The sequence below is a fragment of the Onychomys torridus genome, chromosome 14 (assembly GCF_903995425.1).
Source record: "Onychomys torridus chromosome 14, mOncTor1.1, whole genome shotgun sequence".
Taxonomy (NCBI): Eukaryota; Metazoa; Chordata; class Mammalia; order Rodentia; family Cricetidae; genus Onychomys; species Onychomys torridus.
In genome coordinates this window covers 57658710-57673307 of record NC_050456.1, presented here as the reverse complement: position 1 = coordinate 57673307, position 14598 = coordinate 57658710, and the positions used below count along the sequence as shown (strand labels likewise).

At 38.0% G+C, this 14598-nt stretch overlaps 1 protein-coding gene across 38 annotated transcripts in view; it reads right to left on the bottom strand.

Moving 5' to 3' along the window:
- Nrxn3 (neurexin 3) overlaps positions 1–14598 on the bottom strand; it is a 1610845-nt gene that overhangs the window by 364299 nt on the left and 1231948 nt on the right. For all 38 annotated transcript variants that reach the window (XM_036206284.1, XM_036206279.1, XM_036206286.1 and 35 more), the window contains one exon: positions 5856–6037. In XM_036206284.1, the coding sequence (XP_036062177.1) occupies positions 5856–6037 (182 nt within the window). The remainder of the gene's footprint in view (positions 1–5855; positions 6038–14598) is intronic.

Genomic DNA, 14598 nt, shown 5'->3' with positions numbered 1-14598 from the left:
TTTCCAATGTAAAGATAACAGTGAGAGACTAAGAGGCACAGAGAGCTGGCAAACATGATGAAGTTTATTTGCTGTGTGCACTGTCTTAGAGTGATTGCTTACTACTGGGTCAGACTCACTGATATTCTCAAAGAACTTGCTGTCTTTATTCTGATAAGCTAAACTGGGGTAAAAACAAATTCCAATGACAGTATTAATAAAAAAATACCTTTAAGATTACTAAGAATTATTTTCAATACCAATTTACAAGATGGAATTTTTCTACTTCTGTCTATATTCTATCTCTCACTGTTGCTCTATTTCTTTTTCTTCAGACAACATACAGACACTGCATTCGCTGGATAATATCAATCAATACTTTGTTGTGAATCTAATTTAATTAGCCTGACTCCCACTATAAGTAACAATGATTAATATCTGGAGTAAAAGAATGATGCTCCAGTTCCATGCAACCCCAGTGGGAGCACATCTGCAGCAGATATTTGGCCCTTGTCTCATGTCACTGCACTCTATTCCACTGCTCTGGAATGACATTTCCCCCAGACTTCTTGTGTTGGAAGGTTAATATCCAATGAAACAGTGTAGGAAGGCAGAGATTTTCAGAAGGTGGATTGATAGTATATTTTAGAGAAACATGAAAAGCATGTTCCTTCTCTTATTGCAATGAGAAGGCACATCCCTACCCTCTACATGACAGGGTAGACAAAGTACAATATTGGGAGCTCAGCTATGTAGCCCTAATCAGCCAGCATCTGAATCTTATACTTCCCCAGTCTTCTATGAGAAATTGTGAGAAATAAACCCCTGTGATTTATAAGTTGGTCAATCTCAAGTGTTTTGTTACAATAGCACAAACTAAACATGCACAGGTGCCTTGCATCTTGTCTTTATGTCTGCGATAACTTTGTTTTCACAGTGAATAATTCATTCAACCAGTGGGCTAATATGCTGAACATGCAACTCTGAAGTACAAATGCCTAAAAACTGTTTGTTGTTATTTGTTTTGATTTAATGTTCAACAATCTTAGCCATTAGAGAGTTTTGAATTACAAGTGTATTGAGATTCTATCACCCCCCAGAAAAGTGGCTACAATTAAGAAAAATAAAAACTCTCATGTTCTCATCTCCATCCATCCCCAGTCTACCTACAAGAATAGATCTTGGGTTGGGGATTTAGCTTGGTGGTAGAGTGCTTGCCTAGCAAGTGCAAGGCCCTGGGTTCGATCCTCAGCTCCAAAAAAAAAGAAAAAGTCAATGAGTCCCCTCTTGAGCCTCTTTGCTACTAGTCCTCTCTGGGTTTGTGGATTATAGCATGGCTATCCTTTACTTTTCAATTAATATCCACTTATAAGTGAATATATATGGGGGGTTTACCCACCAACCCCACAGTTCCCCAGAGTTTTCTTGAGTGTGAATAGCAGGATATATTAGATAGAAGGATTTAGATTGTGGAGATAAACAAATAGAAAATAAAGGATAGCCTCCAGAGGGCCTGGAACCTATTCCAACAATTCCTGACTATCTCTGCCCTAAGGCATTTATAGAGACGCCAAGGGGTGGAGGAAAAGATCTTCCTCCAGCACAGCCAAGTGCAGACCCTATCAGACATCTGCACTCAGGCCTGTGGTCCAATCATCCTCTCTATGCAGACCTGCTGGGTAGAGCCACAAGGAACCAGAAAACAGGCTCCCACAAGTATATTCCATGTTTGTCTTCCTGGGTATGGGTTACCTAACTCTGGACAATTTTTTTCTAGTTCCATCTATTTGCCTTCAAATTTCATGATGCCATTGTTTTTAACAGTTAAGTAATGCTCCATTGTATAAATGTACCACATTTTCTTTATCCATTCTTCAGCTGAGGGACATCTAGGTTGTTTTCAGGTTCTGGCTATTATGAATAAAGCTGCTATAAACATAGTTGAACAAGTGTTCATGTGGTATTATTGAGCATCCTTTGGGTATATGCCCAAAAGTGTTATAGCTGGGTTTTGAGGCAGACTGATTCCCAATTTTCTGAGAAATTGCCTGGCTTTTAGGAACCTATTACTCACACTGAGTTACCTTGCCCAGTCTTAATACAAGGCTACCTCAACTTGATATGCCATGCTTTGTTGACTCCCATGGAAGACCTGCCCCCTTCTGAACAGAAACAAAGGATGAGTGGATTGGGTGGTGGGTAGAGGGGAGGTTGGGGAGGAAATGGGAGGAGAGGAGAGAGGGGAAATGGAAGTTGGAATGTAAAATAAATGAATGAATTAAATTAAAAAATAAAAACAAATGATGGGATGGCTGTGGGAAGAGGTGCTGCCACACTGCTGGTGAGAATGTTAACAAGTATAGGCACTGTGGAAGTCAATGTGGATTTAAAATATATTTTTAACATTTAAAATAGTCCTGGGAAAGTAAAGCATTTAGCTAGCATGTGTGAAGCCTCTCAGGATTACTGATAAATAAATAACAATATAATTATCACATGATCTAGTTATACCATTCCTGAGTAGATACTTGAAAGACTATGTCAATATGCCAGAGAAATACTTGCATATCCAGGTTTATTGCAGTCCTATTCACAAAAACTAAGTAATAGGAAGATTGTATGTCTGTCAGCAGAAGAACTGGGTAAACAACATGTGGTACATGTATACACTGGGATTTTATTCAGCTGTTAAAAAACTGAAATCATGACATTTGCCAGAAAAATTTTCTAACTGGAGACAATTATGCCAAGAAATTTATTGGACTCAGAAAGAAGCATGTTTTCTCTCATATGCAGACTCCAGATTTAAAGTAAGTGTGTGTGTGTGTGTGTGTGTGTGTGTGTGTGTGTGTGTGTGTGTGTGACAGAGAGAGAGAGAGCGAGAGGGAGAGAGAGAGAGAGAAAAGTACAAAGGGGACTTTGATGTGAAAGTAATGGAAAAAAATCTTCATTTTTAAACAGATGTATTTTTTTCCTGTTTGTGATGCTTATCTGTCTACTCATGTTCATGTGGTTGCTTGCAAAGGGCAAAGGAGGGTTCAGTCCTCTGGAATTGCAATTGCAGGTGGTTGTAGGCTAGCTGAAATGGGTAATAGGAACTGAAGTTGGGTCCTCCAGAAGAGCAACAAGAGTGCGTACTGCCAAGTCACCTCTCCTTGCCCTGAGGAAAGTATCTTAAGGAATTAGAGAGGGCTATGGAAGAGGAATATAAAGAGGAGCAGAGAATGATGACATACATGTAAGAAAATACCAAAGTGAAACTCTTCTACTTTGTATGCCAACTTAAAATACAGAAAATCAAGTAAATTAGTTGTTTAAAAAGACCCAGTGAGAAATGAAATCTTTGGCCCCCTGTCCAATCCTTCTTGCTTTCTACAATGACTCCTGAGTGCTTTTCTTTTGGAATAATGTTCTTAATATAGTGAATCAAGCCATTCAGTGAATGGAACCATCTTTTACAAGACTGGAAATGTCTCAGGAAGAAACCTAATCAGTATTTATTGTTTTGCTTTCTTGATGCCTCTACTGACCTGCCCAAAATGAGAGGCTGGATTGTGCAACAATCTTTAGATTTTTCTACGTCGATTCGTCGATTCTTTTATTCTGCTTGTGTTAAGGGATACAGCAAAAGCTAGCCATTAAAGATGGCTTCAAATGATGGGAGCAATGAAGGGACCCATGCTTATTAAAATATCATGCGCAGGGCAGGTTTACTTACTTCAGAACTGTATGGATCTTTCCACATTGCAGTAGGAAATAAATGACTCCTTTATGTAATTTCATACCCTAAGTTTGGAAGGAAACATTTTTGGGGATGTTTCAATGTTTTGTTAACAGCAGCCTCCCTGATTTACTCCAAGGTGATGCTACATATTCTGATGGAAATTTTCTAGTGATTTCTTTTTAACTTTTATAAAGAAAATGATATGTAATGTCAAAACTAAAGTACATGATTATACAGAGAACATCCAATTGCAAATACAAGCAAATGTGCATTACATGATCACCAAAGCACGGTTAGAGATGTTTTTCAAACTCATCAAAGAATTACAAAATTTAGTAAAGGCATAGTGTTCTAGTTCCTCTGATAAGTTCTCGGTATCTACAAATGATTTGTATGAAACTCTGCCACATTCCAAGCAAACTGCCAAAGAGTGAGACAAACATCTCTTTCTTAAGAGTGAAGACACCAAACATGAATGTTTAGAAATGGATACACTGACAGCACATTATCTGATGGCAAAAAAAAAATGTTTACGACTAGGCCAAATCATATTATTTTAGGAAGTCACAGTAAACAAGAGAGAGAGAGAGAGAGAGAGAGAGAGAGAGAGAGAGAGAGAGAGAGAGAGAGAGAGAATAAATCACCATGAAAATGTAAGTGAGCTGGTAATAATAGCCTAGTTATAGCTGCCATGAAATAGTCATTAAGTTATATGTAGCATAAATCTCTCAGAGTTTGGTAAGTGATGGTGGCTCTTAGAGGCTAAATAAAGATAAACTGTAGTGACTATGGCTTCCTCTCTCTTTGCTCCTTGGCATGGGCTTTTATAATGTTTAAGCTCCAGCTCCTAGCACCATATGGTTCCTGAAGCATCTGAGAGAGAATTAAAAATCTGCAACTTGATTCCACATTTATTTATGAATAGCACTTTTTGGAGCCCAAGGAGAGCCTTGTACTTCTAGCTGGTCCCACTTCTAGACAACACTGGCAGAGAACTGCTGTGGCTGAGCCTGCTACTCTGATGGACCCAACTTGCCAGCTCCAACTCTGGAGCTCAGCAAAGAAAGTTGACATTCTGCTTTCTGGATCTGCAGACTAGCAAAAGGTTTGATTCAAAGATTCCCAGCCAAAGTCCCCTGTCCTCCTTTGTAGAGATTGTTACTAATCCCAGATGATCTTTTTTCTTAACTGCTTTCCCCTCTGCTATTTAAACTGAATCCTTTCTGCTCCAAATTAAATCCATTCTTTCTAGCCCTGTCATTGCTAACTAATGAGAACAATTCTTCTCTCTGCTCTTGGTGGCAACACGTGGGGTACTTACAGAGGAGAATCATATCTTCCTTTACCCTACTTTCTTAACTGTAGACTGCACAGGTGATAAAATGGGTTAATTGTCGCTATAAAAATATTTTCTATCCTCATAAGGAAGTCATTTTCCCCCCAAATCATTTTTATTTCTTTGTTTTGCATGCTACTCTTATGATCTGCAGAGCCTGGGAGTAAAAATTCCACCCTCGCGTAAACACAAGATCTAAAGGGGAATGTTAAATATGCAATACACATGCATAACTCATCTTGGTCGCTGGACAGTTTCCTTTGTGCTGTGTTCACTCTGCTCCCAGAGCCTGGGCTTTCATCACATATTCCTTTCATTCCTGTGATCACATTTGCAGCCAAGTTTTATGAATGAATTCTTATTGGAACAGACTTACCACATCTTAAAAATACACCGTCTATAGTAAAACCAACAGACTGTATAACCTGCAAAGTCCATAATGCTGATATACTGGACCTTCAGAAAAAGTTTGCCGACCTCAAGCTTAGGCTGTTACTAATATTCCTCTTGGCTTTGCTTCTTGCAACATCTCAGTTGGACCATAACTGATAAATCTCTTGTCCACACCCAGTGGTCATCTAAGAGATTCACTTCGGGACCCAAGCGAACAGTTAGAAACAGGAGTCTAGATGACACTATTTTCTTTCTTGTCATTGAGGCATATGAGTGTGACAGTTTGGACAACTGAAGGCAGTGTTTAAAAGTATGTGCACCTCTGGCACATTTATGTAGAACATTCTCCTGTTCTTATCTAACTGACACCTCAGACCACCAGAAAGACAATGGAACCCAGGCCAAGGCTGGGCAGGTACTCACTATGTGAAGCTGGAGGAAGTCGCCAAGTCCTGGGGCACTGTCAATACGTACTAAGATGCCATCCTTCACAGTGGTGCTGAAGCCCACAGCCAGGCGGTCAGAGCGTGTGCTAGGTCTGTCGTTTGCTGGCCAGGTGTAGAGGATGAGGCCACCACTTTTCCCGAAGATGTATGTGGCACCAGCTATAAAGGAAAAGAGAAAGAGCACATCAGGGCCACTGTATGAGGTATTGGCTGCTCCAACACACTGCTGAGACTGAAGGAAACAGTTTTGGGAGAGAACTTTCTCCTACTGGACAGTATTTAGTTTCTAAAAGGAATGACTTCCAAAACCTCAGAAGGTATCTGTCTTCACAAATTAAAGATGCTAGCAGTGGGAATAAATATCAAAACAGATGTTATAGAGAGACACTCAGTACCTTCAGTTCCTGGTGTATAACAGTGGAGTGTGTGTGACACAGTGGGTTATGAACTTGATTACATGTTGACAAACAACTTTCCCTCTTCTGCAGCAGCAGAATACACCTACTGTTTGGCCGAGACAGGCAGGAGATAGAAAAGTTGTCCCTGCTTCTGGCTACCAGAATATTCTCATTAGTGGAGTCAGGAGTCTTTCCAGGGGTGCTGCATCACAATGTCTGCAAAGAAGCCCAAAGGTACTATTGTCTTCCCAATTCACAGAAAGAAAGTGTGGCCCAGTGACAGGAAGCTAGCCAGGTGGAGGCAATCTTTCTATGAAATGCCTGGAAACAGTAGTGTTTTACCTTTCAGAATTTTTGGATTTGGAAATCTCACATACAGAAAATTGAGATATCCTATGTCTGGCGCTCAAGTGTAAACATCAGATTTGTTTATGGTTTTTATAGTTTATGTGCCAGGGCTGCAGATAACTTTATAAAGCAGGTCTTATATTGTCTGTGTCTTAACTTGTATGACCTGTCACATGATGTCAAATGTGATTTTTCCCAAATGTGGCACCTTGCTAATGTTCAAACATTTCTGTATATTTCAAATGTGGGGTTTTTTAACTAGAAACAATCTAGCTGGATGACTCAAAGTTTGTATGTATTTCCTTGTTATATTGTTATAAACATGCTGACAGAAATTATTTCTGGAGTCTTTTAAGAATAAATATCTTCTCCCTCAATATCTGATAGTATTTATCTGATATTGGCATATTAGGTCTCATGTCTTTTCAGAAATTAAAATCCAGAAAGGAAATGTAGGAGATATAGAAAACCATCTGAAGATAATGCCTTTTTGACATGACAAATGATCTATGCAACTAGGTTAATCTATGCTCTTACTATTTATTTGTATTTTTTACTATTATCAGTATGAATCTTGGGGTTACCAAGAATATATTAATTGAAGTTCCTTACAAAATCACCAGGGAGAAAACAAAGAACATATTCTGTAATGGATGGTCCTATTTGTCAACTGGATGGGATCTATTAACTACTTATGAATAGAACTTTCTGGGCATGCCCATGAGAGACCGTCTAGACTAGGTTCATTGAAGCATAGAGACATACCCTGAAGGTATGTGGGTGGGGTTGTGAGCCATACTAGAGTGAACAGCAGCTGAGCACCTGTGGTGATCTCACCAGCTTCATGACTGCTGATATAATAAGACTGGCTGGCTGCAGCCTTTGTGACTATCATTTCACCACCTGATGAACTAATTCCTAGACCTGTGGGCCTGAACAAACCATTTTTTCCGCTAAGATGGTTTTAGCAGGACATTTGATCACAAGTAACTAAAAAATATTTGCATTTTAAAATATATCGAAGTTTAAGAAACAAGTATCTGATTCTAAATTGGGGACGAACACTTAAATTTGGTAGCCAAAATATACTAGGACATTGTAGCCTCAGGGATTTTATGCCAGTTACCAGTAGTGAGTAGTTTCATATGATATACTTTTCAACATCCAAAGATCAATTGATATTAGATTTCCCTGTGAGTATCCCAGTGCACTTTTGTGATGCTTACAACCAGTTTTGTAAACATCAGACAACCAGTCATTCTATCTTTAGCATTTACTAAAAATCTCAATCACTGATCCATATCTATTGTCACAGTTAAATTACAGAATATATTGGAATAAATTGAATTGGTTGTACAATCAATAAACTACATTGCTTGCATAGAAATAATAGACTCATTTGGGCTAGAATTGGGAGTTTATGTCATATGCCACCCTTGTAGGAGCACTAAGCCATTTGAGATGTGTGAAAACCCACTTTGCTTTTTGAAAGGTCACCTATGCAGCTTGTTTCTATTAGCTCTATTTGTATATCACAAGCAACACAGAATTTTTGTCCCTTTATGAGTTTCTCAATCCTGAAGGGAATCTCCAGCAAGCCCTCCAGAATCATCTAGAGAAACTGGGACTATGGTATGCAAAGTTTATGTTAATTCCATATGCAAAACAATGTTTGCTCCCTACTACCCACAAACACCCTCAGAGCTGCTTAAAATTAGAAATCTTGGTAGAAAACAATTTATGCTTGATATCTCTCCATCTGTAAAAAGTTTAAACGAGTCCTTCTCTGAAGATGATCACAAATGTCACCATTGCTCCCTTCATTCTTTATTTGGAAAACTGAAGGTTATTCAGTGATTAATGTATAAAATCACCAAAAAAATTGCAAAATAAGCCAGTGACATTTCAAGCCGATTTATAAAATCTTACCCAGTTCTGTCCTACATTCATAGTGGATTTGCTACAGATGTTCATTCCTACTCTACCAGTGAAGAATTTTATCAGCACAAAAATAATGTTAAACATGCAGAGCAAGGCACACAAGCCTTTATTGTTTGCAAAGCCTTCTCTGCATCTTTAGGTAGGGTACAGCAATGGCAGGGGTCACTTCATTCATTAACAGTTTTATGGATGTGCAAACAGAGGCTCAAATGTCTCTCTTAAATCGGGGCATTCAGTCTTAACTGTCCCAAGAGCCCTTTTAATCACATACCAGTATAATTACAGAACATTCTTGAACCATGGAGCAAAGTTTTCCATACTCAGCCTTATATACTTCATGTCTTCGAAGACTGAAATAGAACTTAAGCAAAGCCACTGTCCCAACGCTGGCATGCTTGCAAATAGCATTCTGGTTTTCAGCAAGCAGATAACTTCACAAACTCCCTTTACTTCTCTGTTTACCCATTGCTCTGTCCAATAATTCTCCATGCTCCACATAAAGAAGCTGTTAGAGGATAATATACAACCTCTTACATATTGTGTTTAGAAGTCACGATAGTGACACTTTTTAAATCAACAGAGAAGAAAACCTCATCACAACATTAGCAGATAGGTTAAATTGATAGAACATCTAATTTTACAAGCTATTCTTTATTTTCTAGTTCTGGATTTACAGTAGCATAATCTTAGATGATTCTAACTTTGTAGATGAAAAGGCATAAAAGACATAACATGCCCAGTGTTTGGTTTATTCTACAAGGCACAAAGGCTGTAGAAACCTGTTCTGGGATTGGGTTTACCTGTAAAGATGACCAAACTTCATGAATAGTCCCACAGCCTAACAATACTGTCAGATGAAGTTAATTAATTGCTATAATTTTCTATACTGACAGTGCCATTTTCCCAGCTTTCGTGTTTTTACTATCTTGAATGGTTTTAGAAACAAATACAAACTTTTTGTTCATTTTAAACAAAAAGTGTCTAGAGCTTCAAAGGGGATATAATTGCATTGCTTTAGAATTTCAAATGAAAAAATAATTTTGCTATTTTTTAAATTACAAATCAATGTTTGGAGAATATTCAGGCAACCCTAAGGATGCTGCTCAAATCTGTTAAGGGTCTTCTCTTCTGAGCCCCATGAGACCACAGTTTGTGTTGTCTACCCTGAGCATGTATTTCTGATGCATGAGTTCTGACTGGCTTCAGTATGGTGGTGCCAAGAGCAGGCTACATTTGTGAATATTGAGAACAATATAAATTTAATTCACTCAAGTAAAAAAATGGAAAACAAATACTAACTGAATTATAAATGGCTATGTCTGCCTTTGGGTCATTTCTTTAAAATCACAGGATGGATAAGTGGATATGTGCCTGATCTTCTGATCTGTCACTGTTTCAACCCACAATCCATAAATTATGGACTTAGGGTACTGGTTCAAACTGACTAGACATATACTGCAATGGAAGTGGTGATACATTTGGAATTGGAATTGAGCAGGTGAAGCTGTGAGATGGGGGAGGGAACATAGGAAAAGTAGTTTGGCTGGAGAAGGGGCTCCAACAGGACACAACATAATAGAATCAGGAAGAAGTTCTAGAAAGCAGTTGGATATAGACATGCAATATAGTGGTTTATGATTTAGAATTTTCCAAAGAGAAGATAGCTGGAAGATATGTTTTTCTAGTTCACAAATCTTTCCAATATTGTGAAAACATTGATAGATTTTTTTTTTTCTTATTTTACCAGAATTTGATTGTTGATGACAATTCAACTTTCCCTTGTTTGGACCATTTAGATAATAATCATGGCTATTGTTTTAACTTAGCCCTTCCGAGGCCATGTTTTTATACTAATCTTTTTTCTCTAGGCCCTCTTCCAATTCATCTATTACTTTTTTTGGATGATTACCAAGAAAGTAGTAGTATGGATTTGCTTACAAGTCACTGTGTGTGTGTGTGTGACTGTGTGTGTGTGACTGTGTGTGTGTGTCTGTGTGTGTGTGTCTGTTAGTGTATTTATATGCATATCTGTATGTAGGAAAATTGAGATAGAAGATACAATTGACTGTGATTCGTTTATTATTTTGTTCTTTAAATAATTATAGATAACATGGCTTTGAAAAGCCTTCAGATACTATGCTAATTGAATGTTTATATTGTTTTATATTTTAAAGACAAACCGGATTTCCTGGAAATAATTTTTATTGTTGTTGAAATGGAAATGCTTTTTGGAAGTGCTACCCAGGGAAAGCCTGTGAGTGCTAAATTTAGTAAAAGCTAGATAAATTTCTGGAAGACAAGTATAGCGTTAGATTAACAAATTAGCATAGTAAGTGTAATGTAGTAGAATATTATTTTAAGGCGTGTTACTTTTGTTTATGTTGCATTTGTTTAACTCTGTGAAGCTGTGTTACTGTGCCTGTCTAAAACACCTGATGGTCTAACAAAGAACTGGCCAAAAGCAAGGCAGAAGAAAGGATAGGTGGGGCTGGCAGGCAGAGAGAATATATAGAGGGAGACATCAAAGAAAAGGAGGAGATGGAAAAATAAACCTAGCAACCAGAGAAGGAGGAGGACTTCAGGGACCAGCCACCCAGCTACACAGAGAAAGAGTAAGAATCACAAAGGTAAGAGAACGGGAAAAGCCCAGAGGCAAAAGGTCGATGGGATAAATTTTAGTTAAGGAAAACTGGCAAGAAACTAATCCAAGCTAAGGCCTGGCATTGATAATTAAGAATAAGCCTCCATGTGTGATTTATTTGGGAACTAGGTGGAAGGCACCCTACAAAAGAGCCAAAGAAAAACAGCAAGAGTGTAAACTTACATACCATATGGTATGCAAAGTTGAGTAAGAAATAGGATTCCACTGCTATTCTGGTCTCTTTGAACATTGAGAATATAGGCTAGAGTCCTATATGAGAGTGACATGACACCCCTCTTCTCTATGGATTCCCTGTTTCTCTTTGATCAGTCCTCCATCAAGCACAGTGTAAAGACACAGTTGTGATCTTTATCACAAAACCTGGCAATTCCTGTTAGAAAGTAAGTGGACTATGAATGACAAAAAATATATTCTACCAGTAGAATTGGTTGTTGCTATTACAACTATCTTTTATTCATATCAAATATAGCTAATAAAAATAAAATAGAAAGACCTGTGGCTCACAGCTGATCTAAACCTCTTCCAGCTAATGAAAGCACAAAGCCACATTCTTGCCATTCTTTAACCTCACCTCCTGTCCCTGTGCACTCATGGGATCATGTGCCCCAAGGGAATCCCACAAAACCAACTGCTACTACATAAAGAAGAGGAAAGGATGAGTGACAGATGGAAATCTGCCTGCAAGATCTCAACATCACAAAGGCAGTCACCAGGGAAGCACAGGGTAACTGATGCAGATGTTACCAACAGCCCTCCAATGAATTTATTAGAAGGGTAGCTTACTGACCTATTTCTCCCACTAGGAAAATTAAAACAAACAAACAAACAAACAAAAAAAAAACAATGATTAAGTGACCTTAGATAAAGTAAAAAGAAAGCATTTAACCTTAAAAGATAAAATTCACCCTTTTCTTAAAAATATCACCTCCCTTTGGCAAAGAAATAAGTCTATTTGCTGCTTATTAAATTGAGAAACTGAAAGCAATACATAGGGAGTGAAATATGGCCTCAGGGAGAGCCAAGCTTTATTTCTTAAGCAATGCTTGGGCAGATGTGGGGTCATCCAGATAGGGCAAGATCTCTTTCTCTTTCTTGAAAGAAGAGCAATGAAAACTAAACTGAAATTAATCCTTCAAACAATTCAATATTCTAAGTTTCCAGGAACAAGAGCTTCTATGTGAATGCTTCTATGAACAGCACCAATGCTAATTCAGTGTAGTATTGAATCTGTTCAGCAACTGGGAGTTCAGACTTGCCTAATGAGGCCCTTGGGTATTGTATCCAATATCATACAACACCTTGTGGCAGGAAGATACAAAACTAACAATTTAAGGAAGTGCTTTTCTATGAAGTTCTACCATTATTTAGTTACAGTAGTAAGTAAAATCAAAGAGGACCATTCTTCCTGGAGATTAGTTAACTGCTAAACCTGTCTCTCCAACTATTCTTGGAGCTGGTGACAGGAAAGTTGAGAATTTCCCAAAGAGAAATGAAGAAGTCACTCACTTCTTCTAAATAACACAGCTATTTCTGTATTACTGTTTGTCTACCCTTACTTCCCCCAAATCTGAGTAATATAAAATGATGCACAGTTTCAGCAGGCCCTCAGAAACACAAGCAAACACACCCCACCCTTTCTAAGTGTCAGAGATAATGGTGTTTCCAGAAACATAGCACTTTGCAAATGTCATACCAGACAAGCAAAAAAGACAGGTATCTTTCTCATAGAACTCCAGGGTACCTCTGCTAAGGATAAAGGAGATTCCTGGTGATATTTAAATTGATCTGGGAACAAAGCATCTGGAGGCATTCTCAAATTCTTCTTAGTGGAACCAGCTTTTCCTAAGCCCCCCAGTTTGTCTTATGGGACAACTCTTTTTTCCTGTAAACTCTTTGGCAGTACTTAACAACACTAATCACAATACTACTGTTAACAGTGGGGTTAATGCTTAAATCAGCTCCATGAATGAATACTCCCAGCACACGATATAGCATTCTAAGCTGCAGAGAGGAGAAATGACTGCTGTAGTCATTTACATGACACTGGGAGGTATCACAGCTGGCTTGGGTAACGTGAACATCTGAAATGTATTTTCTCTCATTTTTTGAGACAGAAGCCTGTCTCCATAGCTAGTAGATAGCCATTTGCAGCCTGGCTGTTTGCATGGACTAACACATGAGTGACACCAGATGGGCACTGTACCGTTTGTCCAAATGTCTTGTTGTGAAGATACTAGACATATAGGATTAGGAGTTACTCTTGTAAGCCCAGTTTAATCCATTTACATATTCAAAGACTCTATCTCTAAACACAGTCTACAGATTTTTGCTATCTGTGGGGGTTCTTGTACCAATCACCATGGATACCAAAGGATGTCTTGGCATGAATTTTGTGAAAACACAATTCAGTTCCTAACAGTGACTGCCTCCATTATAGTGATGAGACAAGTCAAATGGTAATATGCCCAGGAGTAATCATACTTCACTCATAAAATTGTCAGTTCTTCAGGTCAGCCTCCATTACTAAGTTTATACCAGAGATTATCCCACAGCCAACATAATTTAACTTTCATAACCATACCGGTTTCTTCTTATATAGGAAAACAAAGAAAGTCCTAGGAAATTGCACAGACTGTGAGTTTAATAAAATAAATATTAAGTTTTATTGTCAAACAAAATGAAAATCCAGGGCTCTTCTGTACTATGAGTTTCTAGGGGATGGGGCTATTTAGTTTATCTCTTGGTCAACAATTGTGAGTGCTTGGAAAATAAATGTTGCTGAATTAATCAATGAATCCTGGCCCACCTCTTTGTTCATATCTTTCCATTGCCATTCAGGCATGGAGAAGAACTGCAGATAAAGCAAGAAGAAGACACAACCCATTCATCCAGCTCAGCTATTTGTCACTTCACCTCAATGTGGAAATATTTTATAAATACTCATCAATTAGTGTTCATAACAGTGCACATGATTGAGCAGCATACAGCTTTCAGTTTATAAGAGAAAACTACCCACACACATATTTGAATGATTTTTCTTCAGTGAATATTTGGCAGGCTCACGTAAGAAAATCACACCCATTTTGTGTCAGATTGTTTTCTGTTATCCCTTAGTTCCTAAATCACATGACAAATCTTTTTCATTGGAAAAAATCCCTAATAAAAATATAGCACAGATTTAACTTCATAGGGGTATGTAGGGGAGAGCAGTAGGATCTTCATTTTATTTCATAGAGCATTAGCTAACAGCAAAAACTATATATGTAAACGTCTGTTAGGAAAATATAAATGAATGAGACAGAAAAGCAAAAAATGATCATCTGGTAATTACTCATCAGCCTTTTCTGTTGCATTATTTTAATTTTTTTCAA